The 19,446-nt window shown below is 50.4% G+C and overlaps 1 protein-coding gene across 2 annotated transcripts; it reads left to right on the top strand.

The window, feature by feature from the left end:
• The first annotated feature begins 4,622 nt into the window (after window positions 1-4,622).
• On the top strand, window positions 4,623-19,358 carry SLC2A10 (solute carrier family 2 member 10). Of its 2 annotated transcripts, XM_024746834.1 has the most exons (5): window positions 4,623-4,697; window positions 10,506-11,789; window positions 12,212-12,334; window positions 13,491-13,626; window positions 17,251-19,358. In XM_024746834.1, the coding sequence occupies exons 1-5, from the start codon at window positions 4,694-4,696 to the stop codon at window positions 17,327-17,329; spliced, it is 1,626 nt and encodes a 541-aa protein (XP_024602602.1). In that variant the 5' UTR covers window positions 4,623-4,693; the 3' UTR covers window positions 17,330-19,358. The 2 variants fall into 2 exon arrangements, with proteins under 2 accessions (XP_024602602.1, XP_024602601.1); XM_024746833.1 differs by lacking the exon at window positions 4,623-4,697 and having other exon boundaries at window positions 10,409-11,789.
• The last annotated feature ends 88 nt before the right edge of the window (window positions 19,359-19,446 follow it).

The raw sequence follows: 19,446 nt of genomic DNA, 5'->3' as shown, positions 1-19,446 counted from the left end.
AGATTTTTTTTTTAATGTATATGTGTTCACTCTCACACATAGTGGAGGCAGCCTCAAGTGCCTGTCACACTGTGTGATGCAGCAGCAAACATTATTTCTCTGAGTTTCAGATCCATCATCTTCAGAAAGAAGATAATTAGTTTTACTTTAGCAACAGCTTATGAAAATTAAATAAGATATTGCTCATGAGGGTACCTGGTGGATTGCACACACTTCACGTGTGCATTCTCCTTCCCCCATCACTGAGACCGTGTTTGAAATATTGAAGAAAGGCCCTTGGGTCTGAGGGTTGCTACGACTGACACCAACCCTCAGCTCCACAGTCCCTGCGTTCATTCATGCACAGGGTAGGTCACCTTTTCCATCATCAGACCCTTTGTGTTGACATAATGTGGTTTCCAGCACCTTTCATCAGCCAGCATATTTAAAGCTCACCCAGAAACAATTCTATTTATAGTGCCCAGTTTCCCAGGTTTGTAGTTTCATTATCATAATTGTTAGTGTCCACATGATCATCTCCACGGTTACCAAATCTGTCTGAACCCCTCTGTATGGCTGTCGGCATAACTGATGCCATCCTGAGTCCGTACAGTTCCTGCTGTCCTTCCACTGACCCTACCTACGCCTGTTCTGCATAGTAAATCTTTTCTCTGTCATCAAGGGCTTTGTAGTTAATAGATGTTTTTAATGATCTTTAGGTCCAGGTGGCCTCTATGCTCCGTTAGCCTCCAAACAATGATGAAGACCTTTGCTGACGTACTCCTAGTACCTACAGAACTAGTTACCCATTCATAAATCTTGACTTAGGAATACACTTCCTGTTTCCAAGCATGTGCCCCCATACCCTAGGTTAACTATAAAGTTGTCCCAATGGCCCCTTGAAGGTTCAGAGTGCAGCTGCAAAAGCACTGGGTGGATTGCTGTCCACCAGTTCCTACCCTGTAAGTTACCCTATAATAAAACTGATCTATTGATTATGTGGAGCTGCCTACCTCGTTTTTTATTCTCCAGAAACCTGCTCAGTTTGGTGGGTACTTTTCGTTCCTTCCGACCTCCAACACCCTCCTTGGAAAATCCACTGTGCAAACATATTTACAAGTCCCAGGCTTACTATGGTCAGACTGGTTCTGGCTTCTGTGGTACGAAACCTATTTACAACCTTTCAGTGGCTCCTTGTTGTGCTTCAGATAAAGATCCATGAGGTCCTGCATGCGGCCCTATGTCCCTCTTTCAGACTCATCTCCCACCAAACTCCCCTCTGCAAGTCCCAGGGCACACGTTTGCTTTCTCTCAGTCTCATTCTTGCCAGACTCCCTCCTGCCATGGGGTCTTTGCACCTGCTATTTCCCACGTCAGAAGTGCTCTTCCCTCTCTTTGTTGCCTAGACCCATCTAGGCATCCTTCCATTCTCAGCTCAAATGTCACTTCCTCAGGGGAGCCCTCCCTGACTTCTCATAGGAGGGAAAAAAACAACCTTGATAATTCCTGGTGCCCCTGTGAATCTCTCCTCTTTTGCGTTGCCTTTTTGTTTGTTTGTATGACTATTCGATTAGTGGCAGGATTTAGTTCCTTACAGACTGTTAATATGAGGGCCTTAGTTCCTTCTTGGCTATTGCCTGGAGGCCACCCTCAATACTTGCCATGTGGGACTCTCCATTGGGCAGCTCACGGCACACAGGTGGCTTCATCAGAGTGAGTGAGTAAGAAGAGATCAGGAGAGGGTGAGCAAGATGGAAATCGCTTTTATAACCTGATCTCTAGAATAACAATCATCATTTAACCTGATCTCTAGAATATTTTTCTGTATTCTACTTGTTAGAAGTGGGTCACTAGGTCCTGCCTACCCTCAAGGGAAGCCATTTTTGAAGATGCCTACCAAAATGCCCGATTAGAACTTTTCCTTTCTCATTTGGGACAACCAGTGAAGAGGGATTCTCTATTCTCTAGGAGAGATAGAACCTGATAGCAGGCATGCAAACATCTTCCTGACTTAATGCAAGCCATAGAAATCAGAGATCAACGACTTCATGCCCTTTTTCATCATATGATTTCTATAGGTTATCTCAGGAATGGAACAGCCCAGGCTTTTCTGTACCAGATCTCCTGGTGACAATTCCAGATACTCATATGAAGGAGGAGCTGTCACATGGCAATGGCCAAGGGGCCTCCTTGGGCTCTTCTCCATGCCAGAAAGGCAGTAGAGTGTGATGGATAAGAGCCCAGTTTTCCCCATAAGTTTGACTTCCGGATCAGATGTATGCTAGTGTGTGTCCTTAAGCGTTATCGATTTTCTTTAAAGATTATTTTTGATGTGGACCATTTTTCAAGTCTTTATTGAGTTTGTTACTGTATTGCTTCTGTTTTATGTTTTGGGTTTTTCAGCCACGAGGCATGTGGGATCTTAGCTCCCCGACCAGGGATCAAACCCTCACCCCCTGCACTGGAAGGCGAAGTCTTAACCACTGGACCTCCAGGGAAGTCCCAGCCCTATTGCTTTTATTTATTTGTTTATTATGCAAGCAAGTTACTTCACTTCCCTTTGCCTCACTCATAAAATGGGGGAAATTTTTAATAATCCCTGCTCATTAGGCAGTTGTAAATATACATAAGGTGCTTAAATCAATTATCCCTCAATAGTTTAAACTGTTGTTTCCGGTTATCGTTGCTGCATACAAATTTACTTCAAATTCAAAATGACCATTTTATTATACTCATGGAATCTGTGGGTCAGAAATCCAGACTGGGAACAACAGGGATGGCTTGTCTCTGCTCCACCATGTCTGGGGCCTGGCTGGACAGACTTGAGGATTGGGAGCCAGAATCATTGAAGGCTGGCTCTGGAGCCCGTGCTGGGAAGACTCAAAGGCTAGGACCACCACAGGAGCATCCACACGTGGCCTCTCTGTGTGCCTTGGGCTTCTTCACAGCATGGCAGGCTCAGAGTAGTCAGACTTCTTAGAGGCTCAGAGCTCCAGGTCTGTGTCTAGTGTCACAGTGACCCAGCCTCAGAGATCACACGATGCCACTCTGTGCAACCTACCGGCCAAAGCAGGTACAAGCACACCCGGATTTCAAGGGAAGGAACAAAGAATTTTGGAGCCATATTTTCCAACTGCCCCAGCTATTAATATTTTCAGAACTGTACACGGGTCCCTTGGCTCGGAAGATCATGTCGATGCTGTCTTCTTTGCCGAGATGCTTGTCTGTGTTGGTGGCACCCGATTCCTGCTGGGTGAGGGTGTGGCTACTGACGCATGTGAACAAAAGTGTTCACATGTGAACACACGTGTTTACGTGTGAACACGCAGTGAGAGGCCGGAGAAGCCTCTGACCATGAGAGTGCTGAGCTTGCATTTGTGTTTTTGCCTGATGGTGAGAATTAGTGGGCGTGTCCCCAGCCTGGCTCCTTTCCAGAACTCCAGGCTCTTACATGGAACTGCCCATCTATTTCCACTTGGACGCCTAGTGAGCATCTTAAACATCACACAGCCCACACAGAACTTCACATCTCCTTTCCCACCCCAGACTGCTCCTCTCCCAGTCTGTCAGCCCTTATCAAGTCTATCTGCGATCTGCCAACTTTTCTCCAGCCCCACTGCTATCACCTTAGTCCAAATCAACTTCACCTCTCACCTTGCAATAGCCTCCCAAGTGGTCCCCTGTTTCCACCCTTACTCCCTATAACCTGCTAGAACTCCCCAATTATTTCTGTGTCAGTTGGAATAAAATCCCATCCTAACCCTGGCCTCCCAAGGACTTAAATGGTCTGTGCTTTGCCAACCCCTGCCTCGGGCCCCATCTCCCTCCTCCCTCCCTGTCAACCCCTGTGTTCCAGACACTATGGCTTCATTTTTGTTTTTATGCTCCCCGAGCTCCTTCCTGCAGGGCCTTTGCCTTTGGTCTCCCTTCTGTCTGGAGCCTGAGGTCTCAGCTCAGAAATCCCCTCCCCAGGGCAGCCTTCCCAGAGATCCCCTCCCAAGCCCACTGCCAGCGAAAGCAGCCACTGTGCTTGCCTAACCCAGCATCCTAGCTTAATTCTCTGCTTGGTCTTTGTCACCACTAGCTGGTATTTCTCTGGTTCCTTTGGTTATTTATCTCTCTTCTTCCTCCACCGGAAAGTAAATTCCAGAGGAACAAAATTAACTGTCTGTCTGGTTCTCCCAGCCCATCCTCCAGGCCTAGGACCCTGCCTGAGCGCAGGTGGGACGTGTCCAAACCTAAGTGTCCAGTGAATGGAAGATGAATGTGGGAGAGTGAGTGGCTGAAGTGGGTATGTGTGAGTCAGTGTAGATGCATGAGTGTGTGTGTGTACACATGCTGGCTGAAGAGGCCAGACTAGTGGCCTAGTCTGAAGCCGGACTAGAGGACCACAGTGATTGGGAAGTCTCCTTCCCGCGGGGAGGACAGGGAAAGACAACTTGTGGGGTCCTCCCCACAGTGGGGATGACGGTGGGTGGGGTCCCAGCCAGGCCGGGCCAGACTGGGGACGTCCAGGGCGCACCTCTGTCCCGCCTCCAGGCACAGGGGCCCAGGGCTGGCCGACGTGGCAGCTGCGCTGCCGGCGGGCAGGCGGGGAGGGAGGGACGGAGGCTGGAGGCGGGCCGGAAAGTTTGGCGGCGGAGGCGGGGACTCGGCCGGGGGATGCGCGCCCGGGTCCCCAGAGCCCCCAGCTCGCCTCGGAGTCCTGCTCAGCATGGGTAAGTCGCGATCGGCGCTGCGGGCAGGGAAGGCCGGCGACCCCATCCCTGCGCGCGCACTCTTTGCCCTGAGCTGCAGCTCCCCGACCAGATACAGCCCACTCGGGTGGCAGCCGGGACAGCAGGCCTTGGCTGGTGGCTGGGAAGGGACGTGGGCCCACTTCCTTCCATGCTCCTTTCTGCCCAGAAAAAAAGTGACCTGAGAGGGCTCCTTACTTGATACTGGGAGCTTGCTCGGGGCCAGACCCTTTCCTGACCGCTTTAAGCCTTACAGCGTCCAGCAGGCGAGTGAAACTGTTCCTATTCTGCGGAGGAAGAAGTGGAGGCTCCGAAGGGAGCAAATTCATTCATCCGCTCGCGGAGCACTTCCCACCAGGCGCCGTTCTAGGCCCGGGGATGCTGGCCTACACAAAATAGACAAAACCTCTGCTCCAGGGGACTAAGGTTTCTGTTTTTCTCTCTGGATTCGGAAGCATCAAAGGGTCAATATTCATCCACCTACTATGTGGCAGACATTGGTTTAGGGCTCGGGGACTCAGTGGCCCTGTGTATAGATTTTGGGGTCAGAAAGACCAGGGTACCAGCCCTCCTTCCCCCACTTCCCAGGTGCATCGTGACCTGGGACAGTGTAGTTAAGCTCTCTGACCTTCAGTTTCCTCATCTACAAAACGGTCCCCATAAAACACCCTATCACAGGGAAGCCATGTGAATGACATGAGAATATGAACTTAATTACTCCATATACCACTTGCCCACGGTAAATGGTCAGTTAACATGAGCTTTTATTTTTTTTATCACACCCAACATTGGGATTCTGGAGTCAGACTGCCCGAGTTCAGAGCCTGCTCTGTCACTTTACAGCCATAGGCAAACATCTTTACCTCTCTGTGACTCAGCTGCCTCATCTGTAAAATGGGAATGGCACCAGTGCCTGTGTTACAGGGTTGCTGTAGGAATGAAGGCAGCTGACACAGGTATGGCTTCTGGAAAAGGATGTGAGGTTGGCTATAGTGACTGCTCTGTAAGTATCACCTGTTGCTGGGACATTTGGAAGCCAGCCTTCTGGGTGAGCATCTTTGCGTGGTTCAGTTTCAAACCTGGTCTTTCCCTGGAGTTTCAGGGGTAGACATAGCAGGTCTCTGGTGGGGGAGGGACCCAATACATTGTGACTCTGGTTGAAATGCTGCTCTAGTGTCACCAACTGAGGGTGCCCTGGGACTTGCAGCTGGTGATATGGGCACCCAAAACCTGGGTCCTTTCCGCTTCACCTGCCCCTTGATTCTCTCCCTGGGCAGCTCTGCCCGCCACAGTGAGAGGCTTAGAGAACTGAGGGGTTTCCTCCAGTGTGGGACAGCTTCATATACTATATTTAGACAGACGATCCATAGAAAGGAAGAGTGGTTCCTAAATCCAGGCTAGGCCACTCTAATTTGGAGGCCAGGATTTACTTCCCTTCCAGGCTCTGGACCCTACTGCCCCTCAACCCCAGGGTGCTCAAAAGCCAAGATCCTTTCTCTCTAGATTCCCTATGTCCTGAGTTCATTCATTCATTCAGTCATCTGTTTACTCAACCAGTACTTACTGAGTGCCTACTGTATGCCAGGAACTGTCCCCAGCATCAGGAGACAACTGAGAACAAACAAACAATTCCTGTTCCTTTGGGGCTGACATTCTGCTTGGGGAGCCCAATAAATATGTAAAACATATAGTTATTTCAGATGATGAAAAGTACCATGGAGAAAAACAAGTAGAGAAGGGGATACGAAGTGCTGGGTGCCATGGGAGTTTGCATTTCTAAGTAGAGGGCCAGGGAGGGTCTCATAAGAAGGCAACGTTTGAGCAGAGACCAGAGGGAAGGGGGATTGGGGCCTCTGAGATGGAGGGAAAGGGCTTTCCCGGCAGAGGTGACACCTGATAAAAAGCCTTGAGATGAGACAGGCTTGGAGTGAGGCGGAACGGGAAGGAGGCTGGTGTGGCTGGAGCCCAGTGAAGGGAGGCAGGTCCTACAGGGCCTTGAAGGCCACTCTCAGGACATTGGCTTTTTTTCAGAGTGAAGTGGGAGCCTTGGAGGGCTCTGAGCAGAATGATGTGGTCTGACTTGGGCTATCGTAGGATTCCTCCAGCTGCTCTAGAGCAGTAGATTAAGTTCAAATGTATCTGACACAGTCCTGGAATGGGATGTGGAGATACCGCCCTGGACCCTGACTCAGTCATTTGTTCACTCCGTAGAAGCTTTATTGAGCCCATCTTGGGTGTCAGGGTGGGGCTGGAGCCCTGGAGGCACAGAGACAGTAAGTCTCTGTCCCCATCCTGCTCAGTTCAATAAGGTAAACACATCACTTATTCAATTACTTGGTGTGAGCAAATGCAGGAGAAAGCAGAATTGGTTGGAAGTGAAAAATATGACTTGGAAAGTTGAGGAAGACGTACAGGAATTAGAGACTCCCTCAAACTAGCTTAACCTAAAAAAAAAAAAAAAAAAAAGAGTGGGGTGTTATTTATTGGTCACTGAAAAGTCCACAGCTTCAGGCATGGTTGGATCTAGGGGCTCAGGCAGTGTTGTCAGGAATCTCTCCCAAGGGGAGATGGCCCCCAGCTGCTCTAGGCAGGTAAACTACCAGCTCAGTACCCCAAGTAAGCAAACACCCTGGACTGGACCGGCTCTCACTGGCTCAGGTTCAGCCACGTGACGTTCACCACTGTCCAAGGCCGGGGAACCTGCTGGCTGATCAGATCTGGGTCATGGACACACCTCTGGAGCTGGATGGTGGGGGTAGAGTAGGGAGGTCATCTCTACCCCAGATCCGGAGGCAGAGTTGAAGATGGGACAGGGAAGGGCAGCTCCCCACAGAGCCGGCGAGACTGATACCAAATAAGTGTATTATCAGAGGTCCCCCGGGATGAGGATGAGTGGGCATTTGGGAAACACAGGTGGAGCAGGAGAGGGAGAGGAGGCACATGCAGAGGCAGAGCGGCATGAAAATCTACGGTGTGTGCCGGGAACCAGTGTTTGCAGGGTGTGTTGGAGAGGTGGGGACAGGGGTGGGGAGGAGAGGTGGCCAAGGAGTTGGGCTGGGGCCACCAGCTCATGAAGGGCCTGGGAGGTCATGCTAAGGAGTTAGGACTTAATGGAGCATATGGTGGGAGCCTTGGAAAGCTTAAGGAAGAGAATCCTCTTCCCCCATCTTTCTAGCGGCCCTGACTCATCTGAGGCTGTCCTTCACAGCTCCGTGGGTCAGTAGCACTTCACCATGCTCTGTGACTTGGGATTTTCCTGAGAACTTTATTTCCCCTCCACATCTGCCCCCTATGCCCCTGCTCTCTCTCACACCCCACCTATCTCTGATCGGCCCTTCTTGCTTGAAGTCAATCCAGCAAAGCTCTTAAGTGCATGGGTTTGGGAACCAGATGGGTCAGCGTCTGAGTTCTGATCCTGTTGCTTCCCAGCTGTGAGAACACTCTGAGCCTTAGTTTTCCCATCTGTCAAATGGGGATAATTGTAGCAGTACCACCTAGAGTGGTTACGAAGATAAATTGAGAGAAGGCACCTAAAGTCTTTGCAGAGAGGAAATACTCCATCAATGACACTTGCTATTATTACTGTTTGATCTCACTTTTACTTTTGCTGTTCTGCTCTTACCACTGTGACCTGAACCTGTCCTACTGCATTTTCCAGCAGAACCCGTGGACAGTCAGCTTTGCCTGTGAGCCCTTTGGCTGGGTTCCCATTCACCTCAAGAAGAGCCCAGGAAATGGCAGAAAAATTCTGTGTTTTCACTTGATTGCCTCACATGGCCTGGAAGAACCTTCCCTTCTGGCAGTAAACTCCAGAAACCGAGGGAGGTGGGGCAGAGGGAGGTGAAGAAGGGGCAGGACCCGGGCAGCATAATCTCCCCAGAGTATTTACTGATGGTCATGAAGAGGAAGGACAAGGCCAGCCAGGGAACGGTAGGAGGCTATTCCCTGGGGGGCAGAGGTGATGGGGAGAAAGGTGAGCAGAAAGTGGGGAGTGATTCCTCTACCCATGAAACTCCTCCCCCCTGCACAAAAATTGCCTAACATAGATGGAGCGAGACAGAAGTAAGAGAACAGGGTGAAATCTTATTATGCCAAGGTATAATAATGGAGTGGTTAAGGGCAGGGATCGTGGAGCCAGTCCACCTGGCTTTGAATCTAGACACAGCTACTCACTACTCTTGACCTTAGGCAAGTCTCTGATGATCAGTTTACTCATTCATAAATAATACAAAAGCCCACCTCATAAAGTTGTGGTGAGAATTAAATGAGCTATTACACTAAAAGTGCTCAAAGCAGTGCCTGGTCCAGATCAAACACTCCATAAATCTGGCTATAATGTTATGAATGTTCTTGTCAGGTCCAGGTGGGGACGGGTGAGACAGATACATCTGGATTACTCCTGACGTTTCCAGAAATATTTGTTTATGTATGTGAATTAAAAATTAAGAGCAACCCGTTTAACTGCTCTGCCAATATGGCAGCTGCTGGCCACATGTGGCTATTTTCACACTTAATTAAAATTAAATATAAATTAAAAGTGCAGTTCCTTAATCACATTGGCCACATTTTATTTTACTTTTTTTAAACGTGGCTTCCATCATTCTTAATATATTTCTTCATTTATTTAATCCAAGAATACACAGAAAGTAGTTTTATTTTTTTAATATTTATTTATTTGGTTGCACGGGTCTTAGTTATAGCACACGGGCTCCTTAGTTGTGGCAGGTGGGCTCCTTAGTTGCGGCTCCAGGGCTCTTTAGTTGCAGCTCACCGCCTCCTTAGTTGCAGCATGTGGGCTCCTTAGTTGCGGCTCAGGGGCTCCTCAGTTGTGGCAGGTGAACTCTTAGTTGCGGCATGTATGGGGGATCTAGTTCCCTGACCAGGGATCGAACCCGGGCCCCTTGCAATGGGAGCGTGGAGTCTTAAACACTGGACTGCCAGGGAATTCCCTTCTCTGCCTTTTTTTTTTTTTAAACGACACCCATCACCACCTGAAATTATATTATATATTAATTCATTTATCATTTGCCTTTTTCTACTAGAATGTCAGATCTTTGAAAACACCATTGTATTGCCAGCCCCAAGAACACTGCCTGGTGTGTTGTAGATGCCAGATAAATTTTGGAATGATTGGATGGATGCATGAATGGGTGGGTGTGTGTCTGGGTAAATAAGGGATGGAATACAAAGATGGGTGGATAGATGGATCAAAAAATGGATGGATGTTTGGGTGAATTAAGGGGAAGATAAATGGGCCAATGAATGGATGAAAATGTGGTGGATGGAGCAGATAGATGGATGGAGGAGTGAATGATGAAGGGCTGGGTGGATAGATTGATTAGTAAATAGATGGGTGAATGAATGGAGTGGATGGATGAAGAAAGAAGTGGATGGGTAGATGGATGGATGGATGAATGGGTGAAGTAGATGGACAGAAGGAAGGATGGAGGGAGAAATGGATGAAGGAAGAAGTGGATGAATGGATGGATGGATGGAGAGACGGATGGAATGAAGGAAGAAGTGAACGAATGGGTGGATGCATGCATGCGTGGGTATGTGGATAAATGGGTGAATGGACGGATTAGATAGTTGGAAGGATGGACGGACAAAGCAAGAAGTGGTTGAATGGATGATGGATGGATGGATGAATAAATGAATAGATGGATGGAGGTAGTAGAAGGATACATGAATAGATGGAGAGATGGAGGGGTGGACAGAGGGAGAGGAGGTTGGGTGGATGCTCTGGCAGGAAACATTCTGGACTCTGTCCCTGTTACTTTTGTTTTCCAGGCCGACCCTCACTCTTCCTGGCACTGTGTGCCTCTGTGTCTTTGCTGGGTGGCCTGACCTTTGGCTATGAACTGGCAGTCATATCGGGTGCCCTACTGCCACTTCAGCTTGACTTTGGGCTAAGCTGCTCGGAACAGGAGCTCCTGGTGGGCAGTCTGCTCCTGGGGGCTCTCCTTGCCTCCCTGGTAGGGGGCTTCCTCATCGACCGCTATGGCAGGAAGCAAGCCATCCTCGGGAGCAACTTGGTGCTGTTGGCAGGCAGCCTGAGCCTGAGCCTGGCCAGCTCCCTGGCCTGGCTGGTCCTGGGCCGCTCAGTGGCTGGCTTTGCCATCTCCCTCTCCTCCATGGCCTGCTGTATCTACGTGTCAGAGCTGGTGGGGCCACAGCAGCGGGGAGTGCTGGTGTCCCTCTACGAGGCAGGCGTCACCGTGGGCATCCTGCTCTCCTATGCACTCAACTACGTGCTGGCCGGTGCCCTCTGGGGCTGGAGGCATATGTTTGGCTGGGCCACTGCGCCTGCTCTCCTGCAGTCCCTCAGCCTCCTCCTCCTCCCCCCTGGTACAGTTGATGCTGCAGCCCACAGGGACCTCATCCCCCTCCAGGGAGGCGAGGCCACGAAGCTGGGCCTGGGGAGGCCAAGATACTCCTTCCTGGACCTCTTCAGGACCAGGGATAACATGAGAGGCCGGACCATGGTGGGGCTGGGGCTGGTGCTTTTCCAGCAGCTAACAGGGCAGCCCAACGTGCTGTGCTACGCCTCCACCATCTTCCATTCAGTCGGCTTCCGTGGGGCCTCCTCGGCTGTGCTGGCCTCCGTGGGGCTTGGCGCCGTGAAGGTGGCAGCCACCCTGACCGCCATGGGGCTGGTGGACCGAGTGGGCCGCAGGGCCCTGTTAATCACTGGCTGTGCCCTCATGGCCCTGTCGGTCAGTGGCATAGGCCTTGTCAGCTTTGCTGTGCCCATGGACTCGGGCCCAAGTTGCCTGGCCGTGCCCAATGCCACTCGGCTGTCAGGCTTCCCTGTTGACTCTGGCCTGCCCAGTGGCTTGGCCCCGCCTCTGCAGCCAATGACCGACCAGAGCCCAGGGCAGCCAGTCTTGTCAACCTCTGAGAAAACCAAGCCTCATCCGGGAGCTGGGGACCCCACTGCCCTTCCTCTGCCAGCCTTAAGCATCGTGCCCGCTGCACCCCCTTCTCCTGCCCCTGAGCATGCCCTGCTGCACTGGACCGCACTGGTCTGCATGATGCTGTTTGTGAGCGCCTTCTCCTTTAGCTTTGGACCAGGTAAGTGGGAGTTCTCTCGCAGGTAACTCTGGAGCCTTCCACCTCTCCTAGTGGGAAGGCTGGGGACCGAATCCATCAGGGTCTCAGAGGGACTAGAGGTGGCTTGACCATGAGAACAATGAACTCAGATTTCAGGGCTCCTTGCTTCTCTGAAGGTACTTCTTCCGAGGGCAGAGGCCTAATTTACGTTTGTAATATTTTCTTTCTTATAAAGGCCCCTAAGCTTCAGGCCTCATAAAACCAGAATGTGCCCCTGGATAGCTCACTCAGAAGGGTTTTAGCTGGAAAGGAGTTTAATGAATAGGGTGACCAACCATCCCAGTTTGCCCAGGACACTGAAAGTCTGATGTCCCGGGAAACCCCTCAGTTTTCTGGGCAAACCCAGCTGCAGCCTAAGAGTCCTCCCTGCTCTCCTGTCCTAGTGACCTGGCTTGTCCTCAGCGAGGTTTACCCCGTGGAGATCCGAGGGCGAGCCTTTGCCTTCTGCAACAGCTTCAACTGGGCTGCCAACCTCTTCATCAGCCTCTCCTTCCTTGACCTCATTGGTGAGTCCTCTGACCTAATCCCTTGGCCCGGTTCCTTTAAGATCCAGAAACAACTGCCTCCAGACAGAGCCTGGGCCTCCATATCGTCCAGGTATAAGTCACAGAAAACCCCAGAACGCCAGGGAAGGGTCTCTGAGATGCTGAGGACGCTCTTGACCCAAGGCCAGTGGTCATCGAGGCCAAAGTGGGCGGGGCTCCTTCCCTGCAGGGCCCCCAGGCACAGTTCTTAGGGTTTAGTTATTTTCCCATTTCCTGCACGCAAGTGTTTCCTCTTCAAAGGAGGAGCCCTGGGGGACTGTGAGAAATACTGGTAGAAGAACCCACCCACCATGCCTGTCTCCCATACACAGTCTCTGGGAATCCAAGCTTCTCCCTGGCGCCTCAGTCTTCAAGCATCCCCTTTATGTGGGATGAATGAGTGAGAAAGAGAGAGGAAGGAGGGAATAGGGAGGGAGGGAGGGCTTATTAGAACTGTATCATATCCCTATCATCCCCATCTCACAGACTGGGAAATACGTCCTTCCCAAGTCTAGCCAGGCAGTTAGTTAGAAGACTAGAACCCAGTCTTCCTTCTCCCAGCCCAGCACTCTCCCTGCTGGAATAAGGATTAAGTGGAGGTCAAGCTGGTTAAGGGTGGCTGCTCGGAGGCGGTGTGGCCCTGGCTGTTGGAGGTGAGAATGGTGTCCGAAACATAATTAGTGCTTCTGCCTCCACAGCCTTCTGCATGGAGCTGAGGCTTCTGCCTTCTCTTGCAAAGCAGTCACACGCCAAATTGGCTGAATGCTCGATTCATTGAAAAACCAGTTCATGGAATTTCCGAGGATGGTTTCTTGGAGCTGAGCTTTGCCGAGGCTGCCCCCGCAGCTGTTGTGCGGCTGAGGTGGATGTCATTTTCCCTCCATGCACATTTTCGGGGGCCAAGTGTGCACCTCTGGTTAGTGTATGGCCAAGATGTTGGTGGACTTGGGCCCCGGCCCTTTGCCTGCCTCTGGGACAACCAGTCCTACTCCTGCTTTAAGATACTTTTATCTCACAGCGTGTTAGTCATTCTGCAAATCTACCATCTAGAGGATCTGCTTTGGGTGAACTGATTTTCAGCGTTCGAGGAGTTGGCCCAGGCTGTGCCCTGCCCACACTCCCACCCCGTTTTTCCCAGGTGCCATTGGCTTGTCCTGGACCTTCCTGCTCTACGGGCTGACTGCTGTCTTCGGCCTGGGCTTCATCTATTTATTTGTCCCTGAAACAAAAGGCCAGTCGTTGACAGAGATAGACCAGCAATTCCAGAAGAGACGGTAAGGGGACCAGGGCTAGGCTGGGGGGAAGAGTGGCATCAAACCCTGAGCACTTTGCTTCAGGATTTTAGCCGTTACACTTTCCCTTTGCAAAAGAGTGTTTTTCTTCTTTTCCTGGTGTTCTTACTGCCTGGATACAGTGAGTTTTGTCCTGTCTTCGTACATGAACTCTTTTCCTTGAGTTGTTTTGTGTCTTCCTACAACAGAGTTTAATTTGACTTTGAGCTCAGCTCATAGGAATTTAAAAATCATGCAGTTATGGACTCATAGGAGGTTAGAATAGTTAGATCCTAAAACCACAGACTCTTAGAGTCATGGAAGCTCAGAGAAACAAAATATTATAATCATGGCCTTTTGAATCACACACAAAGAGCTCTGAGCATAATCTACTCATTCAGTGGGTGTTAACATGCCACACGGTGTTCGGGGCGTAGGAAATGTGTCTGAAAATAAGATGGAGAAGGTCCTTGTCCTCACCGAACTTCCATTCTAGTAGGGGAGGGGAACAGAAAATAAGCCAGTGAATGCAGCAACAAAAGCATTTCAGTTAGTGATGAGTAGCTGGAAGAAAAGGAAACAGAGCAAAATATATTGAGAGGGTCTGGTTGGTGGAGAGGGAGACAGAGGGGCACAGGGTTGTGGCTAAATCAGAGGGGGTGGTCAGAGAGGGATGCCCTGAGTAGGTACCATTTAAGTGAATGCGAAGGAGGCAGCCACGTAAAGATGAGGCGGGGCGAGGCTTCCAGGTAGAGGGAGCAGCAGGTGCAAAGACCCTGAGGTTGGGAGTGTATCTGGCATATGCAAGGAACAACAAGGAAGCCAGGGTAGCTGGATCAGAGAGCGCAAGGAGGGAAGAGAGGAGGAAAGAAGATCAGATTGGCCAAGTGGGTAGGAGCTAGATCACATAAGGTCTGTAGGTCGTAGACAGGGGTTCAAAACCTTAGCATCAGGGACCTTGGGCTGTTGAAATAAAGAGTACTGGGGGGGTGTCAGAAGGGACATGAAACCACCATAATCCTAAACACCCTTGGCAAGTGCCCCAGGTTGCCTGTTGTCGTAAAGGGAGTCACCAGCGTCTGACTGCCCATTCTATTCCTGGGAGGCCATAACAAATTAAAACGGTAAATCATTCTAATGGTGAGTTGGAACTTGCCTCCTTGCAGCTTCCTGCCAAGCCCCAACCTGGCCCCCAAAGGGATGCAGAACGAGTCCATGTAAAAATTCAAACCTGGTCCACCCCACCCCAGAGTGTTCTCTGCGAGCCGCACACTCCGTTTGTTGCATGACACCTGTGGGGCCCTCAGCAGTCCAGCCATATTAGTTAGGAGACAGATTTGGCTGCATGGAATAGGCTGAATATAGGGGGCCCAGGGCTGGCGTTGAAGCTGTGCTTCAAGGGGTCATCCAGGGTCCCAGCCTCCTTCTCTCTTGTCGCTCTGCCATCTCTTCAGTATAAACTTTTCCGCATGGCCCGTGGCAGCCACCACCTCCCTGAAAGAGGGAAGGGGAAGAGGAGGACACACAACCTGAAAGATTCACACGTCACTTCCACCTACAACCCTTTGGACGGAACTTGGCCACATCCACCTGCAGGGGTGGCTGAAAAACATGGTCTTTAATCTGGGTCCATGTGCTCACCTAAACATCGAGGGTGCTGTTACTAGACATAAAGGAGGGACAGATACTAGGAGTCACCTGGAATCTCTGCCATACCGGCTTTCTTGGGAGAAGATTCCAGACCCCTCCTCTGGAATAAGAAGCTAAGGAGGCAGAAAGGCAGGCAGAAGCCAGCTTTAGGGTGAGGCAGGAGGGAATTGAAGCTCAGGGGAACACTGAGCTGGACCTGGGGACTCAGGAGTCTGGGCCAGACCTTGGGGAAAGCAGGCTGGATCTTCTACAGCCTCAGGAAAAGACAGGAAGTTAGGGGCTTTGGCTGGGTGCAGAGCCAACTTTGGCTGGGTGAGTCATCACTCCAGTCCTTACCGTTCAGGGGGCCCCTGATATCACAGGCCACAGAGAGAGAAAGAAACTCAACCTTAGGGAGCATGGGGACACGGGAAGCTCCAGAGATCTTGCAAGCAAGCACTAATGGGACCCTCCTCCCAGCACCAACGGTTCTCAGTAATGTGTTGCTCCCTACAAGAATCACATCCCCAGGAGAAAGTCTGATTGGCTAAGCCTGGTTCATGTGCCCACCCTCCTAACCCCCAAATTGGCCAGGATAGGGCAAGCCGCCTCTATTGACAGTCCTACGAAGATCACATGCAACAGAGGAGACCTAGAGCCCCAAGGAGACGAGAGGATGGAGGCTGGATGGAGCCACCATCCACTGCTGTGGGGTTTACTTCTATTCGTGTCCTCATGCCGCAGATGTGCTTGTTGGAAATGGGGACCTGCAGCTTAACGGTCTGTTTCCTCTGCTCCTTTAGAGAGACATTAGCAACCGAGGGGCTCAGACGCCCTTGCCATCAGCGGCCACTGAGTGCCATAAGCATGTTCCTTTCCCTTTCACATCAGGTTACTTGGGTTCAGAAGAGACCTTTCCATTCCCAGGGTGATATGATCACCAAAAGAGCTTTCAAAAATCTTTTATCCCAATTTCTCAGGAATCCGCTCATTCACTTTCAGCAAATATTTTCCAAGTGCCAGCTAGGAGCCAGGGACTGTACTAGGCTCACGGGACAGACCTGTGACCAAGAGACACCGTGTCTCTGGACTGAGGAGGAAGTTACATTTTAATGCAAAGGGGAGAGATGGATTACAGAACACCCAAATGCATGAATAAGATAAATGAGAGTGGGGTTTATATCATGAGGAAAATAAGGCAGGTTAACTGTCAGAAAGCGAACAGTGGATTTGGGGGCAGTGTGGAACTTTCCATTTCTTCAGCTAGGGTCCAAGTGTACCATGGGTACATTAATGACGCAAGTTGATCGTGAGCTCTTCATGACATTGAAGGACACTTTTGTGTACCTGTTATGTTCACTGCTCTATTCCCAGGGCCTAGAACAGTGCTTGGCCCGTGACAGGCCAGCAGTGACTCTAGCTCTAGTGAATGAATGAAAGGATGCTCAACGAAGGCCTCTGCGAAGAGGTGGCAATTGAGCTGAGACCTGAATAATGAGAAAAGGCCATCTTTTCCAAGAGCTGGAAGATAGTGTTCTAGGCAGAGGGAACAGCCAGAGCAAAGGCCCCGAGGTGGGAACAAGCTGGGGGTTTTGAAGAGCAAGAAGGAGACCCATGTGGCCGGGGTGGAATGGGAAGATGGGACTGGAGGGCAGTGACACCGGAGAGGCCGGCTGCAGAGAGGGGCTTGGACGTGAGGCTGAGAGTTACGTCACTTCTCAGCAGGAGTGACAGGAGTTGGTCTTCGTGCTTAGAAAGGTCAGTCCTGTGATTAGGAGAACCGGCTGTAGGAGGCGTGGGTGGACACAGGAAGACCGGGGGGAGCGGCTGGGTGGTCCAGAAGATGGAAATGCGCATTAAGGCAGGAAGCAGGGACGGTCAGGTAGGAGTGGGGTGGGGATGGGATGGGGATCCCATGTATGGTCCACTCCCATCACCTCCCGGGGAAGGCCACCAGGCCCCGTCACCCTCTGATCCCACTTACTCTCTGCTCTCCAGGTTCACCCTGAGCTTTGGCCACAGGCAGAGCTCAGCTGGCATCCAGTACAGCCGAATTGAGGTCTCTGCGGCCTGCTGAGGAGTCCATCTGGAAAATGCTGGAACCATGGCTTTAGCAGACAGTCTTCGGCTTCCTGCTTGCCTGGGTGCCAGAGCACAAGTTCTAGGTGGTCCTTCAAGAGGCACCCCTGCTCCGGAAGAGGTCTGCTTTGCTGGGGCAAAAGGGATGAAAATCTGAGAACTCAGAAGTCTTCAGGTGGAGTCTCAGGCTCTGAGGGTTCCTGAGGCTCTGCCTTCCTGCCTCAGTTTCCCCACTGACCCTGCGCATCTCTGCAGTAATGAACTTATGATGAGAACATCTTATGGAGACTTCGTTGGTCTATGGGCTTTCTCAAAGAATCTCGAGGGTACCACCCTGGCAGGAAGTCTCTCCTGGAATCACCCCTAAATCCAGCTGAGGATACCATATCCTCTGCTCTCTTTTTCCATCTGGTTGGGACTTTCTGGGGAGGGGGAAGCCTGCTTTTTGGCTCTCAGATCTCATTTCGCTCAACCCCTCTAATTCTCTTACCTGGAATAGTTGTCATTCACCAGCAACTCAGATGGTTGGTAGGAGTTCTAGTCCTGAGTTCAAGGCCTGAGGCTGCTGGTGTTCTTGCTGTCTGACCGGGGATCTCAGCTTTCCCTGTATGTACAATGGGAGCTCTGAACCAGGTGGTTCTTAAGATCTCTTCTGATGCCAATGAGCTGGAATTCTAAGCGCTGGCAATACCACAGATATTCGGCATGGGTCCTGCTCTCAAGTTGCTAGTCATCTCTTTCAGGGACGTAGGTTTTAATTAGGGGAAAGGTGAACAGAATTCAAGTTGTGTGCACTAAAATCCAAGGACCATCCTAGCGCAGGTCACGAGCTCCAAGAGCTGTTTCCGGGATGGCGCTGGAGGACTTTGCAGAAAGGAGATGGGTCTGGAAGCTAACAAACCTGGTTGTCGGTGTGGCCTCCACCTCTTCGCAGCTAGTGACCCTGGATAAGTAACAGCTCCCTTAAGCCTCAGTTTCCACATCTACAGAATGGGGATGACTATGCCCCCAGGGGTGTATTTAACCTCTGTCTCCCATCAGGAGGGTCTTCATTTGGTCCCATTCAGCTGGTCAGGATGGATGGGATTTCTGCTCACCCTCAATACCCAGGTCCCCACCTCTGGGACTTTGTAAAGGGTCACCCCCCCCACAAGGAGTGAGTCAGACGGAGACTGAGCAAGTAGCTCCTCTCCCACGGGACTCTGGCCTCCCCTGAGTCCTTGACTCTCATTTCTAGCTACTTCCCTTAGATCCAGTGGTGTGTTGGAGCTGGCTTGTGCTGGCTTGTGAGAGCTGATTGTTAAATTTTCAGGAGTTTTGCAAGCTCGTTGTTAAACACAGCTGCTAAAAAATTAAATTATTTAAATTTATACTTAAATAAATTATATTAAAACCGAGCTAATACATACTAAAAACTCATCACTTCCTTATTTTACTACATTTTGCTCTCATCTGTGCTCTTAAGGTAACTTACACCTATTGCCTCGCATGAGGAACGTGGGGTAAGGGCACCGCCCATCCCTTGCCGGGTCTGCCTTCAGTGACCCACGGGGAGTGTATTTGCACCGCAGGGACTGGGGAACACCACAGATCAGGGCTTGATTTGTCGTTTTGTTGATTGTCCAGTCTTAAGAATGTGATGGATACAATGTTCGTAATGTAAATTAAACTTAACAGTGTGTTCTGTCTGTAGTTGATACATTGTGAACGGCACAAAAAATGGAGGGGATTATTATCCAGTTCAGCCAACAGGTGACTCATGTCACTGGTGAAGGAGTTTGGACACAAGTCTTTGTTGTTTTACTTTCGTCTTCTTCATTAACACGGACAAACATTTCAACTAGCGTTCATGTCAGAACTGCATTCACGCTTCAGTGACGTCAGCAACTTCTTCGCTGAGTCATACTGTTGCCAAGCATTTCTTCGTGGTCTAATTTTGTTAAATCATGGCTAAATCGCAGTGACAGTTGGCTTTGGAATCAAGAGGTTGGCAGAAAAATCAACAAAAACATTTCTGTGAGAATTAATTGGCTAGATGGCATTTACGATAAAGAGTATTTACAATAAAGTATTATTATTTGTAAATTTTCAATTTTTTTTTTTTTTTTTTTTTTT

This window comes from Neophocaena asiaeorientalis, unplaced genomic scaffold (genome assembly GCF_003031525.2).
Source record: "Neophocaena asiaeorientalis asiaeorientalis breed wild unplaced genomic scaffold, Neophocaena_asiaeorientalis_V1.1 scaffold132, whole genome shotgun sequence".
In the NCBI taxonomy this organism is placed as follows: domain Eukaryota; kingdom Metazoa; phylum Chordata; class Mammalia; order Artiodactyla; family Phocoenidae; genus Neophocaena; species Neophocaena asiaeorientalis.
The sequence above is the reverse complement of the archived record's forward strand: the minus strand, read 5'-3'. Positions and strand labels throughout refer to the sequence as shown.

Excerpts from the sequence above, each read along its gene's own strand:
- SLC2A10 (XM_024746833.1), top strand. The coding sequence starts at position 10,409 with ATGGAGAGATGGAGGGGTGGACAGAGGGAGAGGAGGTTGGGTGGATGC. Across the intron at positions 12,335-13,490 it reads CTCCTTCCTTGACCTCATTG|GTGCCATTGGCTTGTCCTGG; the intron begins GTGAGTCCTCTG and ends CGTTTTTCCCAG. Across the intron at positions 13,627-17,250 it reads CAGCAATTCCAGAAGAGACG|GTTCACCCTGAGCTTTGGCC; the intron begins GTAAGGGGACCA and ends TCTGCTCTCCAG.